Source organism: Panthera uncia, chromosome C2 (assembly GCF_023721935.1).
Source record: "Panthera uncia isolate 11264 chromosome C2, Puncia_PCG_1.0, whole genome shotgun sequence".
In the NCBI taxonomy this organism is placed as follows: Eukaryota; Metazoa; Chordata; class Mammalia; order Carnivora; family Felidae; genus Panthera; species Panthera uncia.
The window spans coordinates 48,131,211-48,148,433 of NC_064810.1; the positions used below are offsets into that span (position 1 = coordinate 48,131,211).

General features: G+C 34.6%; 1 protein-coding gene across 7 annotated transcripts in view; it reads right to left on the minus strand.

Moving 5' to 3' along the window:
• Window positions 1-17,223, minus strand: part of SENP7 (SUMO specific peptidase 7) — a 155,891-nt gene that overhangs the window by 10,255 nt on the left and 128,413 nt on the right. For 6 of the 7 annotated variants that reach the window (XM_049628093.1, XM_049628097.1, XM_049628096.1 and 3 more), the window contains 7 exons: window positions 14,391-14,570; window positions 12,301-12,563; window positions 10,524-10,657; window positions 8,808-8,924; window positions 4,686-4,808; window positions 1,005-1,097; window positions 240-364 (listed from right to left, as the gene is read on the minus strand). In XM_049628093.1, the coding sequence (XP_049484050.1) occupies window positions 240-364; window positions 1,005-1,097; window positions 4,686-4,808; window positions 8,808-8,924; window positions 10,524-10,657; window positions 12,301-12,563; window positions 14,391-14,570 (1,035 nt within the window). The remainder of the gene's footprint in view (window positions 1-239; window positions 365-1,004; window positions 1,098-4,685; window positions 4,809-8,807; window positions 8,925-10,523; window positions 10,658-12,300; window positions 12,564-14,390; window positions 14,571-17,223) is intronic. The other variant, XM_049628094.1, reaches the window with a different exon arrangement.

The following is a 17,223-nucleotide window of genomic DNA, read 5'->3' on the forward strand; positions in this document are numbered from 1 at the left end:
TGTGTGTGTATATATATATATATATATATATATATATATATGTATGTATATATATAGATATAGATATATAGATATAGATATATATGTATGTATATATATATACATATATATGTATGTATATATATATACATATATATGTATGTATATATATATACCATATTTTAACCTCATATTGTTCACTATAATCATTCTACTGTTGTCATCATCATTAAAAACAGTATCTACATTAAGTTTACCACCTATTATTTTGTTGTCATGTTGAGATGGCTGAGCCTGTGAGTGCTGGGATACAGTTTGTGGAAAATCTTCATATACAGCTTCTTCTAACCATGGAAAACAAATGACAGCAAGATACCAATGAGATCTGTTGAAAAAGAAACACAATCTTAATAACACGAAATCTAAACAATGCAGAGCAATGTGTTTTGGATCTACAGCTGAGAAAGTGGGTAAAACAAACTTCATACCAATTAACTACACTGTAATATCTGACATAACACGGACCACACATTCCAAAAGTAATTAAATGAGTAGTAAGACTACTTAGGGTAAAATCTGAGTTATTTCAAATTTATTTACTTTCATATAATCAGTGCTTCCTATTGAAGAACTGCTTTAATAAATAAACTCATAGCATCATCTTTTTTCTGTTAGTGCTTAAACAGTTTGTTCTCTTAAATATTTTAAGGTTTATTCTAAAATCTTTTCATCTTTTACTTAGTAAGAAATTCTTTTGAGCCCAAAAAAGAAAAATTCAATGTCTCAGTCATTACAGTCTTATGGGCATTTGTCATTTTTATTTTTTCTACTATATTTACAATATGACCATTTGCCAAATCAAAATCTAATATAGTCACTCATAGTTTTAGCTACTTCTTTGGAAAATTTAAACATAGTACTCGAGATGCATACCCATACCTTTTACTGATTATTAATCTAAAAATGCACAAAATATTTTTTTCTGTACTCTCCAATTTTGTTTTTAAATAATCCGAAATACTCACGACTCATTTACAGGCACAAAGATGTAATCTTTGTTAAAGATGTTTATGTGACGAGTCCATGTTCTTACTCTTTTATGTCTCCTCTGTGCCATTCTGGGAATATGAAAGATACATGTATTTTACATATAAAAAATTAAAAATTGAAGATACAGATTTCAGGAGTCATTTTTATATACTGAAAAATGTGAGATTCAGTTTACTTAACCATCTTCTTCAAGATATATAATATTTAACGCATATTAAGATATATAATACTCATTTCCTTTCATTAATTTCTAATTGTTGTTAAACTTAATGACTGTTTATAAACAATGTCATAGATAGAATAGAAGGAGCAATTTATAAAATGGTTTATAGACTCCAAAAATAGCTCAGTAACTGTATGTAAACAGCTAAACCTATTTATTTACTTTAGTTCCATCTGGGCATGATAAAAATATTATCATTAAACCTTAAAAGAATTGTCTAAATGTTATACCTGTGATGAGGGAGGTGTTAAAGCTAACAGGAGGAATGAGGCATATATTCTTAGATTTTTTTAAAGATGACAGTCATCTCCTTTCATTTTACATATAAGGAAATTATAAGACAATGAGTTGAAAATACCCACTATTCATCCATCTTTCATTTACTTCTTCAACATAGATTTATTAGGTTCTTAATAATAAATAATAAAAATCACCCACGCTGCCCTTAAGGAGTTCACAAAATGAAGAGGGTAGAAAAAAACCATGTCTAAAATATAAGTGTCATAAGGGACACAAAGGAATTATGTTATAGCATTTAGAAAAGCCACCTAGAAAAGAACTAGGACACACAAATAATTGTTTCTTTATCTTATCAGGAAAATAAGGAAGGAAGATATTAAACCAAGTTTGAATATCAAAAAAAAGTTTTAAGGGGGGTGCCTGAGTGGCTCAGTTGGTTAACCATTCAACTCTTGATTTTGGCGCAGGTCATGATCCCAGGGTCATAGGATCAAGCCCAGCATCAGGCTCTGACCATGAAGCCTGCTTAAGATTCTCTCTCTCTCCCTCTGCCCCTCTCCCTGTTCATACTCTAAAATAAAAATTAAAAAAAAATAAACATTTAAAAAGTAAAACTTAAAAAAAAAAGACTTTCAAAGTCTTGCTTAAAAAAAAGTTTTAGAAAAGAGGTGGTGTGTAACTTCTGGCTCAGGGCCTCCAAGAATTTTTTTTTTTTTTTAATGTGTATTTTTGAGACAAAGAGAGACAGAGCTGAAGCAGGGGAGGGGCAGAGAGAGAGGGAGACACAGAATCTGAAGCAGGCTCCAGGCTCTGACCTATCAGCACAGAGCCTGATGCAGGGCTCAAACCCATGAACTGTGACATCATGACCTGAGCCAAAGTCAGAGGCTTAACCAACTGAGCCACTTCGGCGCCCCCAAGAACCTCCTTTTTATGCAAGGAATTAAATAAGTTGTTTTATATTTATATACCAAGTAATATAGGAAAAGAAATCTTTGTCTCATCCCTATTCATCTGAATATCTAACCATACTCACAGGAGTAAACATTAGGAGAAGATGGAATTTAGAATGAGCTAATAAAAGGTGGTAGGAATTAGACACTATGTAGACTTTAACTTCATAAAATGATCAGAAGTCACATGTTTACTGAATTTTGTTTCAGAATGACCCAATCATTATAATGATTATGAACAATTATTTTCAAATAGTGCATAGCCTATTAATTTGCTTTTCCATTTGAAAATCTTAAAGATAGACACCTGGTTTTCTTTTGTTTTGTTATGTTGGTGTTTGATTTCCTGATCATACTGGACTTATTTGATTGATATATTAGACACTAGATGGAACAAGGAGAATGGGAGAGGTTATGGGAAACACAATATAATCTCTTATTCTCAGTTCCTAACTCTTTGGAAGATCTTTAATTATATGTCTAAGAGTTCTCTCCCATTCAATAAAATATATTATTATTCTCTTTTGAGTTCCTAGTATGTTACAAGCACTGAGAAAAAGGCACTGGGACAGAGTAGAAAATAAGACAGATAAAGTCCATGACCTCATGAAGTTTAACCTTAGGACAAGCAAACAAACCAATGATCACAAACCATGTTACAATAGAAAAAAAGTGCCAGGAGAAGAAATTTCAGTCAGAAAATAGGAAAAGAGCTTAGCATATTTGAAAACTGAAAGGAGGAAGGCTGAGCTGAAGGAGGGTAAGTGAGGAGAAAGAATGTCATGAGGTGAGAGTATGGAGACGGGCAGAAGCCAGATCTCTCAGCATCTCATAATCCATAGTAATGAGTTTGTGCATCATTTAGTCTGCAATTCCCTTACACTAGTAGTTGGAGTTTCTTGTCAGAGATTTATTTACCATTAAGATTTATACCCCTTACCACTCTGCTTTGTGGCTATCTTCTTATTTTTTTACTGATTTGTAGAAATTCTTTGTGTGATAACTAATTACATATATATCAGGCCAAGCATTAACCTAAGTATTTACCTGTGAGGGGATAGGGGAACTGAGCCCCGCCATGGAGTTAAAAACCCACCTATATAATTTTTGGATCCCCAAACCTTAACTACTACTAATAGCCTACTGTTGACCAGAAGCTTTACTGATTACATAAAGCCAATTAACACATATTTTGTGGTATATGTATTATATATTTTTATAATACAGTAAGCTAAAGAAAAGAAAATGTTGAGAGAATCATAAGGAAGAGAAAATACATTTGCAGTATTTACAGTATATACATGTACTGTATTTATCCCAAAAAATCTGCATATAAATGGACTCCCATGGTTGAAATCCATGTTGTTCAAGGGTCAACTGTGTGTATGTATGTGTATATAAGATATGAAGTATAGTATCTTAGTACCTTATATATGTCTTACCCTGGAATATGCCACTTATATAACACTGTTTTATATTACTTTTATATATGATCAAACATGTAACTTCTAATTTTAAAAAATTACTTTAAAATTTAAAACCACAGCAGAATCCACTTGCTTTCATTTCATCAGTTTCTAGGTGGCTATGCCAAATAATGACTAGTAATCTTAAAACAAAACATAAGATTAAATGCATGGTACCAACCATCAATTTCTATATACATAAAATAGAACAGGAAGCCATCAAATAAGTTAAATATAGGGGCACCTGGGTGGCTCAGTCAGTTAAGCATCCAACTCTAGATTTCGGCTCAGGTTCTGATCTCACGATTCTTGGGTTTGAGCCCCGCATTGAGCCCTGTGTTGAGTGCCACGCTGACAATGTGGAGCCTGCTTGGGATTCTCTCTCTGCCCCTCCCCTCACATGTGCTCTCTCTCTCTCTCTCAATAAATAAACTTAAAAAATAAATAAATAAGATGGGACCCATAGAGGAAATAGAGCCACTGCCAAAATCACTGCCCAATGCAAAGAGGGTAACAAAGAAATAACCTGACTTTTTCCTCCCTTGCCCTCCAACTTCCAGTGTCCCCCACAGAACATGCACTTGGAAATGCAGCCTGCAAGAGTCAGCCTCCTCTGATAGGGAAAAGAACAGTGGGGTGAGAAAGAGCTGAAAGGCCTGCACAAATGGTAATACTGATCACTCTAGGAAAAACTGTAAGAAGTTTTTTTTACTAGGAGCATCAACACAGCATATTTTTCTCTTAAAACTGAAGTACATTGAAAGACTGACTTACGAAAGATTTGGATTATCTTCAGTCAAATTATTTTCTTTTCTTGTCAAGCATTTATAGAAAAAGCTACTAAAAATGTGACTTCGTTCAACAAGTTCATCTGATGCCTTCTCCAATATAAGATATCTGTAAAATAGCAAAACCACAGCAGTAAGTTATTTTTAGATTTTACCTAATCTTCCCCCAATTATCTTATGTGTTCTGTAAATCTTCATTTTTATGACCACTTAGATTCAAAGCAATCTTGCAATCTGCTCAGATTCCAGCTAAAATTGTTCTTTATTTACCTCACCTTCCATCAAGATTGTTTAAAGCAGAAATTGCCCACTTATTAACTCATTTACTTAACAATTACTTATCAAATTCCTAACATGTGCAGAGCACCATAATTACATTAGAGACATAAAATGGGGAAAGGGGGGGTAGTACATGCTGACATATAGCTTACAATCCAGAGGAGTGAGTATAGAAGGAAATATTAATCAAATACCACACAGAGATAAGATTGAAACCATGACACTCCTAAAATAAATCTAGAAAAAATTTAATTACTGTGAGATATGTCCAATATATAAATCCTGAGTCCATTTCTACTAAAACAATTCTTCAACATAAGCTTGTAATTGAATCATTTAGTGATTAAACTCTTCATATTAGTGAACTCTGCTATTCTTAACTCTGCTTTTGAATCTCTGCAGATTCAGAAATGACCTTGTAATTGCTTTAAGAAAAAAAGCATAGAAGACAAATACAACTTGACATTTTTTTAAATGTGGTTATGGACAGGCTTTGCTACATGGAAGGAGACACAAAGGATGCTTCTGGTGTGCTGGAAATGTTCTTTACCTTGATCTAAATGATGATATTATGGGTGCATACATTTGTGAACATTCACTAGCTGCACACTTAAGATTTATGTACTTTACTACTTGAAAGTTACACCTTAATTTAAAAAATAAATAGAAAGTCATTTAAAACCTAAAGTTAGGGGGCGCCTGGGTGGTTCAGTCGATTAACCATCCAACTTTGGCTCAGGTCATCTTCTTACGGTTCCTGAGTTCAAGCCCCACATTGGGCTCTGTGCTGACAGCTCAGAGCCTGGAGCCTGCTTCTGATTCTGTGCCTCCCTCTCTCTCTCTGCCCTTCCCTTACTTGCATTCTCTCTCCCAAAAATAAATAAAAACATTAAAAAATTATTAAAAAAAAAAACACTAAAGTTAGAATCCTCTCTGAAAATAAGTCAATGAGACAGAGAAACAGGTAATTTAGTGAATAGGAAATATAGAAAAGTACTACTGGAAATAAATTAGGAATAAAATTGTATTCATTAATTCTAATAAAACATATAAAGACTAACAATATGATCCAGTTCATCTCACCAAATATAAATTTGGCACTATTATACGGATACAAAAATAAGTAAGATGGAGGTGCCTGGGTGGCTCACTTGGTTAAGCCTCTAACTTCGGGCCACATCATGATGTCACCGTTCATCTAGCCCCACATCGGGTTCTGTGCTGACAGCTCAGAGCCTGCTTCAGATTCTGTGTCTCCCTCTCTCTCTGCCCCTCCCCAACTTGCGCTCTGTCTCTCTCTCTCTCTCTCTCTCAAAAATAAACAAACATTAAAAAAAAATTTTTTTTGAAAAAAGACATAAGATGCTTAACCTTTAGAATAAGAATGATCATAAAATCACCAACTAACTGGGGCACTTGGGTGGCTCAGTCGGTTGAGCGACCGACTTTGGCTCAGGTCATGATCTCACAGTTTGTGAGTTCAAGCCCCGCATCAGGTTCTATGCTGACAGCTCAGAGCCTGGAGCCTGCTTCGGATTCTGTGTCTCCCTCTCTCTCTGCCCCTCCCCCACTCATGCTCTGTCTCTCTCTGTCTCAGAAATAAATAAACATTAAAATTAAAAAAAAAAATCACCAACTAACTTTAAAATAATGCAAAATAAGGGGTGCCTGGGTGACTCAATCAGTTAAGTGTCCGACTTCGGCTCGGTCATGATCCTGCAGTTCATGAGTTCGAGCCCCACATCCGGCTCTATGCTGACAGCTCAGAGCTTGGAGCCTGCTTTGGATTCTGTTTGGATTCTGTGTCTCCCTCTCTCTCTGCCCCTCCCCTGCTCATGCTCTGCCTCTCTCTAAAAAAAAATTAAATAAACATTAAAAAAATAAAGAAAAATATTATAAGTAACATAAAAGAGATGCAAATGGAGTATTATGGGAATTAGTAATATCTGTTTAGAAGATGAGGAAAAGTTTTGAGGAAGGCACCATTTGAGAGGAACCATGAAAGAGGAATAAAACTTCAACAGGTTGAGATAAAGAGGAAAGTCTTCCAAGAAACAAGAGAGCAGGGCATTAAGGCAGAAGAGTGACTAAGAATAGGCTTTGTTTAGTAAACTGTTTATAATTCAATTTTGCTGGACTATGAAATACGTGTAAAAGGCTAAAGAGATAGATTAGTGTCATATTATCAAGACTCTCAAAAGCCAGATGGTCTGAACTCATTTTTACAGGTAATAAGAAATTACTTTAAGTTTCTAATGGGAACTGCATTCATAGAGTGGTTTAAGAAGAATACTGGTGGTCATAATACACCTAATGCACAGGAAAACAGAGATAAAAAATACAAGGACACTAGTTAAAAAGACAGAATAACAATTCAGATAAGAAGTACTAGGAAATCATGATGACAGAAGAAAAAGAATAAATGAATTTGAGAGACAGAATCTACTAAAATTGGCAACTGAGTATGCAGATAGGGAAGGAAGGGTGAAGAGTCAATGATGATGAAGACTCCTGCTTCCAGCCAAGACAGAACAATAGGGACCAGATTTACCCACCTGGATGAAAGAAGCGAAAAATCACACAAAATACATGTGAATCAATAGTTTTCAAAACACTAGACATCAGGCAACAAAGAAGAGTGGTCTTTGAGAAATGAGAAATAAACAAGGTGAGCTCCACTCATGCCCCAGTTTACTGTTTTGGTAGTTTCCAGGTGGCAGCACAGGAATGAGTAACCCAGGTGGCAGACTCCACATTGAGATGCTGAAAGTCAGGAGAGACCAAGACAGCTAGAATTTACAGATCAGAATACTAAAAAGGGAAGAGTCGTAGATAAACAGAACTCCAGACATCTGCAGAGTCCTCCTCAAGTATTTAGAAGAATGACCATTGCATGCGTGTGAGGAAAATGCTGGGGTGAGAACTACCTGCAAAGATGAGAGGGAATGAGCCAGTGACAAGAATAGTGCCTGTTCTTACCAGACAGGCTGGAAAACCTCCTAATTCATGGAGGCCCTAGGTATAAGATATTAAAAAAGACCCAGATCAAACTTCTAGAGGTCAAATGTACAGTATCTGAGATGAAGGGCTAGTGATAGAGATTCAGAGCCTGAGTGACTGAAATAAGGCTAGTATACGTAAACAATAGGACTCAGGAAAGATGCAGGCTAGAAACTTTGCATCAAAGTTTATAAAACCTTCCTACCTATTCCTTCAACTAAGCTATGCAAAGTTGAAAATTATTTTTTAATGGCATAGTGATATGTGTTTTTTAAATGACAGGTAACTCTTACAGCACTTGAAGACAGAATAGATAACTACAGGGTTGCTTCTTTTCCTTTCCCAAAGTGATCTGTAATTTTTAGATACTTCCTTCACCACAGTAATACAACAGTTAAGAAGTATAAATTAAAAAAATAAACAAATAAACAAGAACTAAAACAAACAAAAAATAGCAACTCTTCTGGAGTATATACAAACTGAAGTAGTCAACTGTAGAAAACCTCGGTAGGCAAACAAAACAGTTTTTTCAACATGTATTTATTTTGAGAGAGAGAGAGAGAGAGAATCCCAGGCAGGTTCCACCCTGTTGGCGCAGAGCCCAACACAGGGCTCAATCCCACCACTGTGAGATCATGACCTGAGCTGAAATCAAGAGTCGAACACCTAACCAACTGAGCCACCCTGGCGCCCCGGCAAAAATTTCTAAAATCTGAATTGTTGGCAGGTTACTTTTAGCTAGAGTTAAAATACTTCAGTGATAGACATGCAGTTTAAAGTTCACATCAAAACTGATAAAACAAATGAGATCATTCATCACTGTACTTACTTAAGATAGAAATCAATGATTACATCATTAAGAAACTCTCCTTCTTCTAAGCATTCCAGATCTTCATTAGTTACTCCTAATCCCCCTTTAGTAGGTGGTGGAGGATATACAATCAACCTTAAAAAAGTAAAACTAAAGTTAAAACACATTGGTAGTGAAAATTCTAGTATCAAAGAGATTTGTTATATGGAACAATACTAGGGCAGTGTATTCAATAACTATAATGTACAGAGTAAAAATAATTGACAGGATACAAGCAATTATATTTTCCTTTATTTTCAGAAGCTAGTAATAGTACTTCCATTATCTTTTCGTTTCCAGTCCTTCCCATGTGACCTAGTCTCATATTTGTCTAACCAATACGTTATGTCTCAGTTATAATGCCATCTAAGATGTCTCTCTTCTGCACAATTTTTAACTTTCAACACACTGATGTAATAAACCATGAAAGATTTTCCTGTGCTCTACCTTCCAACTCTAAGTTTGAATGCCCAAGACTAGTTCCTTTCCATTCAAAAGAGCAAGCAGTCAAAAACTATGTTCTTCTACTTGTGGCTAGTCTACACCAACAGCCGAACAATACAGAAATAACAAGGGAGCAGAGAAGCAAGTTTGCTTATAATAAAGTGCTTATAATGTAAAACTTAACAGAATATAGGAAACAAGTAATTATAACACAACCAGAAAGAAGTAGGAAACAAATGACAACTAATTAGGCATCTTTCTTCTGGCACCTTTTCTTAAAACTCAGAAGAGCAGTTGTGAGTTTCCAACTATAATCTTGGAATAGACAGGATGGTCCTCACTGCACAAATGTGGCAAAAAATAAAGGTATAACTATACTTCTTGAACTAGAAAGATTCAAGAAGATGGAGTCAACTGCAACTGATTTAATCTAGGCAACCAAAGCACTTAAATCAAATAAGAATATGTGAAAACTTTAAATGCTAATATGATAGTATTTTATTGGCTATTTTCTATCCTATTCTTTCACTTGCTTTTTTTTTTAACAGAAAAAAGGAATCACACAGAAGAATAGAAGTCAACCTTACATGCACAGAATCCCTATTCTGCCTGACCACCCTAAGAAGACATATAAAAGAGGAAATATGAGTAACATAGCAACTTCAGAAAAGACAGTTCTGATAAACTCCAAAGTACTTAAATTGAGGCATACTTTACTAAAAATAATGGAATGGCACTGACTGTTTTCTTAATAAATGTTTTTAACTTTCTCTAAAATAAAAAATTATTATTTCTATCACTAACCATCAGTGTAAGAATAAAACTCAAAACACTGGGGAGCCTGGGTGGCTCAGTCAGTTGGGTGTCTGACTTAGGTTCAGGTCATGATCTCACGGTTTGTGGGTTCAAGCCCTGCATCAGGCTCTGTGCTGACAGCTCGGAGCCTGGAGCCTGCTTCAGATTCTGTGTCTCCTTCTCTCTCTGCCCCTCCCCAACTTGTGCTCTGTCTCTCTATGTCTCTCAAAAAATAAATAAATGTAAAAAAAAAAATTTTTTTTAAGAATAAAACTCAAAACATTTACAAAGGCAAACTATTGTCAAACCATTATGGTATACACCTGAAACTAATATAATATTGTATGTCAACTATACCTCAATTAAAAAGAAAAAGTCAAACTACTTAAAATCAGCAACATGACTGAAAACTACTAATGTGTCTACCTATCACAAACAGCCTATGATAGTACATACTTCTGAACAGGTCCCGTGTGCCTGACTTCTCGCCATTCTTCATCTGGATTAGATGTAATAGAAAGTGAGTAGCAACCGCTAGTTTGCTTCTGTAGGAAGGTGTAAGTAGGCTTGGTTCTATCCATATTTGAAGGCTGACAAGAAATGGCAAAGAAAAAGATTTCCTTATAAATACATAAATGCACATTAGCTCTCAAAAGGACGAAGTCAAAACCTAAACTTCTATGAGAAAAATGTGACTAAATCAATATCAATGAGTTATATCTATACATTTGGAGTTTCTACAAAGATATAGCTGAATCAAAATAACACTCTTGACCAAAACATATTGTATATACAAAGATCAAAGTTTAACTTGAAGTGTTACAGATCTGGGCTCTATAATTAAAGAACAATGTGAAAACTTTATAGTTCAAAATGAAAAGATACAATAAATAGGACAAAATAAAATTTAAAAGACAAAAAGTTTATATTTGTCATAGCAAACTTTAAAAACTTTCTTTCTAGAGGTATTTGGCAGAGATATACAAGCCTCTCCTAGATTCCCCTAATATTAACATCTTATATAACCACAGTACAATTTTCAAAACTAAGAAATTAACATTGGAATAATAACATAAACTAGAGACTTTATTCTGATCTCACTAGTTTTTTTACTAATATCTTTTTTTCTGTATCAGTACCCTTTAATTCCTGTCTTTCCTTGTCTTTCATGACTTTGATATTTTCGAGAGTACTGATCAGTTATTTTGAAACTGAATTTGTTTGATTTTTCTCATGATTAGACTGAGGCTACACAATATTGGGGAAAATACCAGAGAAGTCATGTACCCTCTCAGTGTATCATGTGACAGGTACACCATGTCGGTATCTTATTCCTGGTGATATCTGCCACATTTCTCCACTGTAAAATTATTACTTTTCTTTTGGTGATAAATAAATATTTTGGTTGAGAAACTTTGAGATTATGCAAATATCCTGTTTCTCCTTAAGTTTTTACCCATTAAATTTAGTATCTCTTGGTGGGCCTTGCCTGTAACAATCATTAACTATGGTTTTTCTTTCTTTTTAATATATATATGTATTTTTTTTATTTATTTTTTTTTGAGAGAGAGAAAGAGACAGAAACAGAGTGTGAGCAGTGAAAGAGCAGAGAAAGAAGGAGACACAGAATACAAAGCAGGCCCCAGGCTGTGAGCTGTCAGCACAGAGCCTGATGCGGAGCTCAAACCCACGGACTGTGAAATCATGACCTGAGCTAAAGTCAGAAACTCAACCGACTGAGCCACCCAGGTGCCCCTAACTATGGTTTTTCTATGGTGGCTTTGTAATTTTTATTCCTTTTACATTTATTAAATACTTTCCTAAGAAAGAACTGTCAATTATCCACCATCAGTATTTTCCATTCATTGATTCTGAAATTTATTTGTATCAATATAGATTTTGGGTATTTATTTTATTCTTTGGTAATAATCATGTTATCATTACTGATTTTATTGATTGAATTATTCTAGCTGTGGGGTACCTGGCTGGCTCAGTCAGTGAAGCATGTGACTCTTGATCTTGGGGTTGTGAGTTTGAGCCCCACATCGGGTGTAGAGTTTACTTAAAAATAAAATAAATTAAAAATAAAATAAGACTATTTTAGTTTGGTATTCAGAGTTCCCTCAGGTTGACTCCTGAGCACTTAGGACAAAACACAGCATTTTGAAATCACCTGATTTTCAGGGAAAAAGTTTTTACTAAAATTTGACAATTATATTAATCAGATGCTAACCTGAGACACTGATTTCATCTTCATTTCTTCAGCAGCAACAGCAGGAAAAGAATAAGTCGAAGCACAATAATAATGAACAAAAGAACTTTCTTTTGAAGAGAGGTTCTGAAATAAAGGAAGTGCCTGAAACCAAGACAATGGATAAGAAAGTTCCAATTCTCCACTGGTTGTACTTATTTCTGTCATAATATCTTTTAATTTCAATTCTTCTCTTTGCGAAATAGGATTGTATAGCTCAAGAAAAATGAATTCACTAGATTTTGCTGTAAAAGAAAAAATAAATCAATTTTAATCAAGTATTATATTTCAAGAGGACTATAAATAATTTAATTATTAATAACAGCATTTTGTATGTTAGTTAATAACCGAGGGAAATTAAATCCCCAAACAGGCTATTAGTAACCTAGATTCAAAACCCAAGTTTTAAACTCCTCCTGCATTAAAATGGAAACTTCACAATGGCATTAGCTACTGTATCTCTACTACCTGGCATTTGTTAATGAATGTATAAATAAATGAATGAATGATAACTAAGGAACTAATTATTTTTCTCTAGCCTCCTCCATTTATCAAATCTACCAATTAAAAAATTATTCCAACCAACCAAACACTTCCTTCAAAATCATTCTGTTTCATCAAACATTTCAACAATCGTCTCAAATTATATTCTCTCCACCCAGAATAATTATAAATGGCTAGTTTTATTCCCCCCAACTTCTCTGATATTTAATCATGAATTCTCCCAATTAATTTGGAAGTAGGACAGCAAAGTAACTAAGTAGTCCTCCTTTATCCATGGTTTCATTTTCCACAGTTACAGTTACCCATGGTCAACAGCAGTCCAGAAGCAGATCTTTTTTCTGGCCTGTTGCCATAAGGTCAACAGTAGGCTAGCACTACATCAAAATGCCTGTGTCATTCACCTCATTTCATGTCATCATATAAGCATTCCCTCTTCTCACATAATCACAAGAAGATGTTACACATTCATGTAACTTTTCTTACAGGATATTGTTATAATTATTCTTATTATTGTTAATCTCTTAGTGTAGCTAATTTGTATATTAAATTTCACATGTATAGGAAAGTATGTAGGTATGTCTAGGGAAAAAAAACATAGAGAGTTCAGTACTATTTGTGGTTTCAGGCATCCACTGGGGTTCTTGGAATATATCCTCCATGGATAAGGGAGGGACTACTATAATATTAAAGGTATAAAATTTATTCACTACTTAACATCTTTAATATATAAGGGAGTAGAGACAGCAAGGTAGAGAGATCAAAGAGGTAAGAAAGAAGCTTACTAATCTGATTTACCCAATTCTAAACTAGACTCCTTTAGGAGTTGAAAACTAAACAAAGTTGGGAGATATTTAAGATGCATATATACAGACCAGTTTATGGGAACATACAGAAAAGTATTCAATCCAGTCTTAGAGAAATGATATATATAAGTAACTAGGTTTTATTTATTTATTTTTTTTTTTAATTTTTTTTCAACGTTTTTTATTTATTGTTGGGACAGAGAGAGACAGAGCTTGAACGGGGGAGGGGCAGAGAGAGAGGGAGACACAGAATCGGAAACAGGCTCCAGGCTCCGAGCCATCGGCCCAGAGCCTGACGCGGGGCTCGAACTCACGGACCGCGAGATCGTGACCTGGCTGAAGTCGGACGCTTAACCGACTGCGCCACCCAGGCGCCCCTTATTTTTTAAAAAACTAAAGAAAATGTTGAAGGTAAAGACTTCCGTATTTTATTTAACTTTGCCATTGATTAGCTGCCACAGTTCTTTATGCAACAAGGGCAAGAAATTCATAAGAAAGGTAGCCAAGGATGGCAACTGACTAAAAGATAAAGTATTCCTTTCATTTTACCAGATAATTTCTCTTGGTTGAGTAAAATTATCAGGAGAAATTGTGTAGAATAAATAATTTACCTTGTATAATATTAAGGGCTAAAATTATTTTTAATCAAGTCTACTTAATTTCAATTCAATGAAATAATTACATTCTATTAAATTGTTTTAGGAGAAAACTATACACAGGACTTCTCAGGTTATTCTGAAATATAGAAATATTTCATATACTCACAGTGCTGGCTTAATATGGAGTTTTCTAGTTGGGTCTGAATCTCTTGAAGATAATTTGCAGAGACCCAAAGGAAAAGGATAGCTTGATTCCTTTTACTGTGATCATCATCCTTATTTTTCCATAACCCAAACCTCTTTAAATGTGTGGTATCCACTAGCAATGAAACCTCATTCAGGGAGACTGAAACAAATAAAAGGTAACAAGTTAATAAATTATCCATTTAGGAATTAACACTGATATGCTTTATGACTCTTCTTTAATACATGATGTTTTTCAAAAAGAAGGATATGTGAAGTTTTACAAAAATCATTTCCAGTGTACTTCACTAACCTTGGCTGAAATACCTCAAACAATATTATTAGCATAAAAAAGATCATATTGCAATTAGAAAGGCCCAAATAATTATCAATCTCAGTTATATTCAGGAAAGGGAAATATGAAATTGAATTTTCATAGCATATAAACTTGTCCAGAGAGATTTCTTACTGGAAGTGCTATATCACCGGAAAAAATAAAATAAGAAGGAGAAGGAGGAAGGGTGGGGGAGGGGAGAGGGAGTGGAAGAAGGGGAAGCAGGAGGAGAGGGGAAGAAAGGAAAGAAGACGACTTTATCAATGCAGACAACTAGCACGGTTTTAACTTAGAAAATTATATATTTCTATCTTGGTTAATATGATCAACCAAAATCCCCAAATGCTATCATTAGCCAATTTATTCTTATGTTTCTTCTCCTAAAATATCTGCATTCCCCTATACAGACTAGCCACTATCAAAAGATTCTCAAAAATAACATGAGCTTTTGAATGGTCTAAGATAGTATTTTTTTTTAATTTTTTTTTTTAACCTTTATTTATTTTTGAGACAGAAAGAGACAGAGCATGAACGGGGGAGGGTCAGAGAGAGAGGGAGGCACAGAATCTGAAACAGGCTCCAGGCTCTGAGCAGTCAGCACAGAGCCTGATGCGGGGCTTGAACTCACGGACCGGACCGCGAGATCATGACCTGAGCTGAAGTCGGATGCTTAACGGACTGAGCCACCCAGGCGCCCCTATTTTTTTTTTTTTTAATTCTTCCATGTTTTGGTGCACCTGACTGGCTCAGTTGGAAAAGCATGTAACTCTTAATCTCAGGGTCATGAGTTCAAGCCCCACATAGGGTATAGAGATTAAATAAATACATAAAACTTAAAATAAAATAAAATTCTTCCAGATTAGATTTTACTTCTTGAAACTTCTAGGAAATCACCTAGAATTATGGGTCCTTCTCTGAGTTAGCAAAAGAATCTTTCCTAAAGATTTTTTTTTTTTAATTCAAAGAAATAGAGAACTGGTATAAAGAAGTCCTGAAGGTCATCTGACCCAACTTTAAGAAAACAAGCAGTTGAACAACTAATACAAGTATTGGTTAAGTATAAACTCAAGATGAATACCTATTTGAAACAAATTTCTTCGTACTCCTCCTCCTATTATCTCCTGGCACCTTGCTACTTAAAATCTACTTCTGAGCCTGAGACACTGGCATCACACTGGAGCCTGTTAGCCTATTACAAATGTAGAATATCAGGCCACACCTTAGATGTACTGAATCAGAACTGATTTACAAATAAAACAAAACAAAAACAAAAACCCCAGATGATTCATATCACTCAACACTGAAGTTTGAAAAGCATTTTACAGTAAGTACTTACATACTTAACTAGTCATCTTAATGTTCCCACACGAGCCATTCTACTTTTAAATATTTTCTTATAATCAATTAATCCATTTTAAACATCTTGTCTTTATTTCTTTCATATTTCCTCTTTCCTTCATTCATTCTCTCCTTCCCTTATTCCATTTCTCCATGACTTTTTCTTGCTCCTTTTCTGTGTTTCAATGTTTTCCTCTGTGTCTGTCTGCATGCATACCTGCCTACTTACTCTCTATTTCATGGAAATTTTTAAAAACATTTTACATTTCTTCTTTCCCTTTCTAACTCTCTTTCTGCCTCTTATTTATTGACATTTTCTTGGGTAATCCTTTTTAAAATCGCTTCTACCTATCAATCTTTAGCTACCTACTTACCTATCCATCACCTACCTATGGATCTATTTGTATTTTGTACAGCTGCCTACATATCTGTCTACCTTCCTATCTAGCACCCAGTCATCAATCTTATTTTTACTGTAGCATTTTGACTGAGTTACTTTTAGATTTCTTTCCCCACTGTCCACTATTGTACTTTATTTTCTTACTGGCTCCTCCTTTCAAACCCTTCTTTTTATCTCTCATTCCCACATTCTTTCCTTCATTTCTTTTGTATTTTATTCTTAGACACTCATCACTTTAAACTTCTCTCTCTTGCCTCCCCTTTCCTATCTTGGCCACTTCCTTTTTCTTCTCTCTTTGATAGCTTTTTTTCTTTATCTTTTCTCAGTCTAATTTATTCACTATCCTTTTCTTTCTCTATTCTTACCTTGCTGTATACTGCCTGTTTTCCATTCTTCTTAACTTCCTCCCTTTCTCTCCTTCTTTTATCCCTTTATCTCTCCTTTCTCCTTTCCTTTCATTCCTCCCTCTATTCTATCTTTGTATTTTTAAACATTTTTCTTTTCATTACTCTTTTGTTCTCTTTCTCTTTGCATCTATTTTGTAGTCTTTCATACTGACTTAGGCCATTTAAAGTCTGCTCTGTCTCTCCCTATCTCCCTCTCTCTCTTTACCTAGCTATTCTGCTTTATATTTCTTTTTTTTTTACACTTACTTTGACCTTTCATTTTATTTTTTCCAGATAAAATTAATTGACATAAAATTATCATATAACATTGTGTAAGTTTAAGCTAATGTTAATTTGA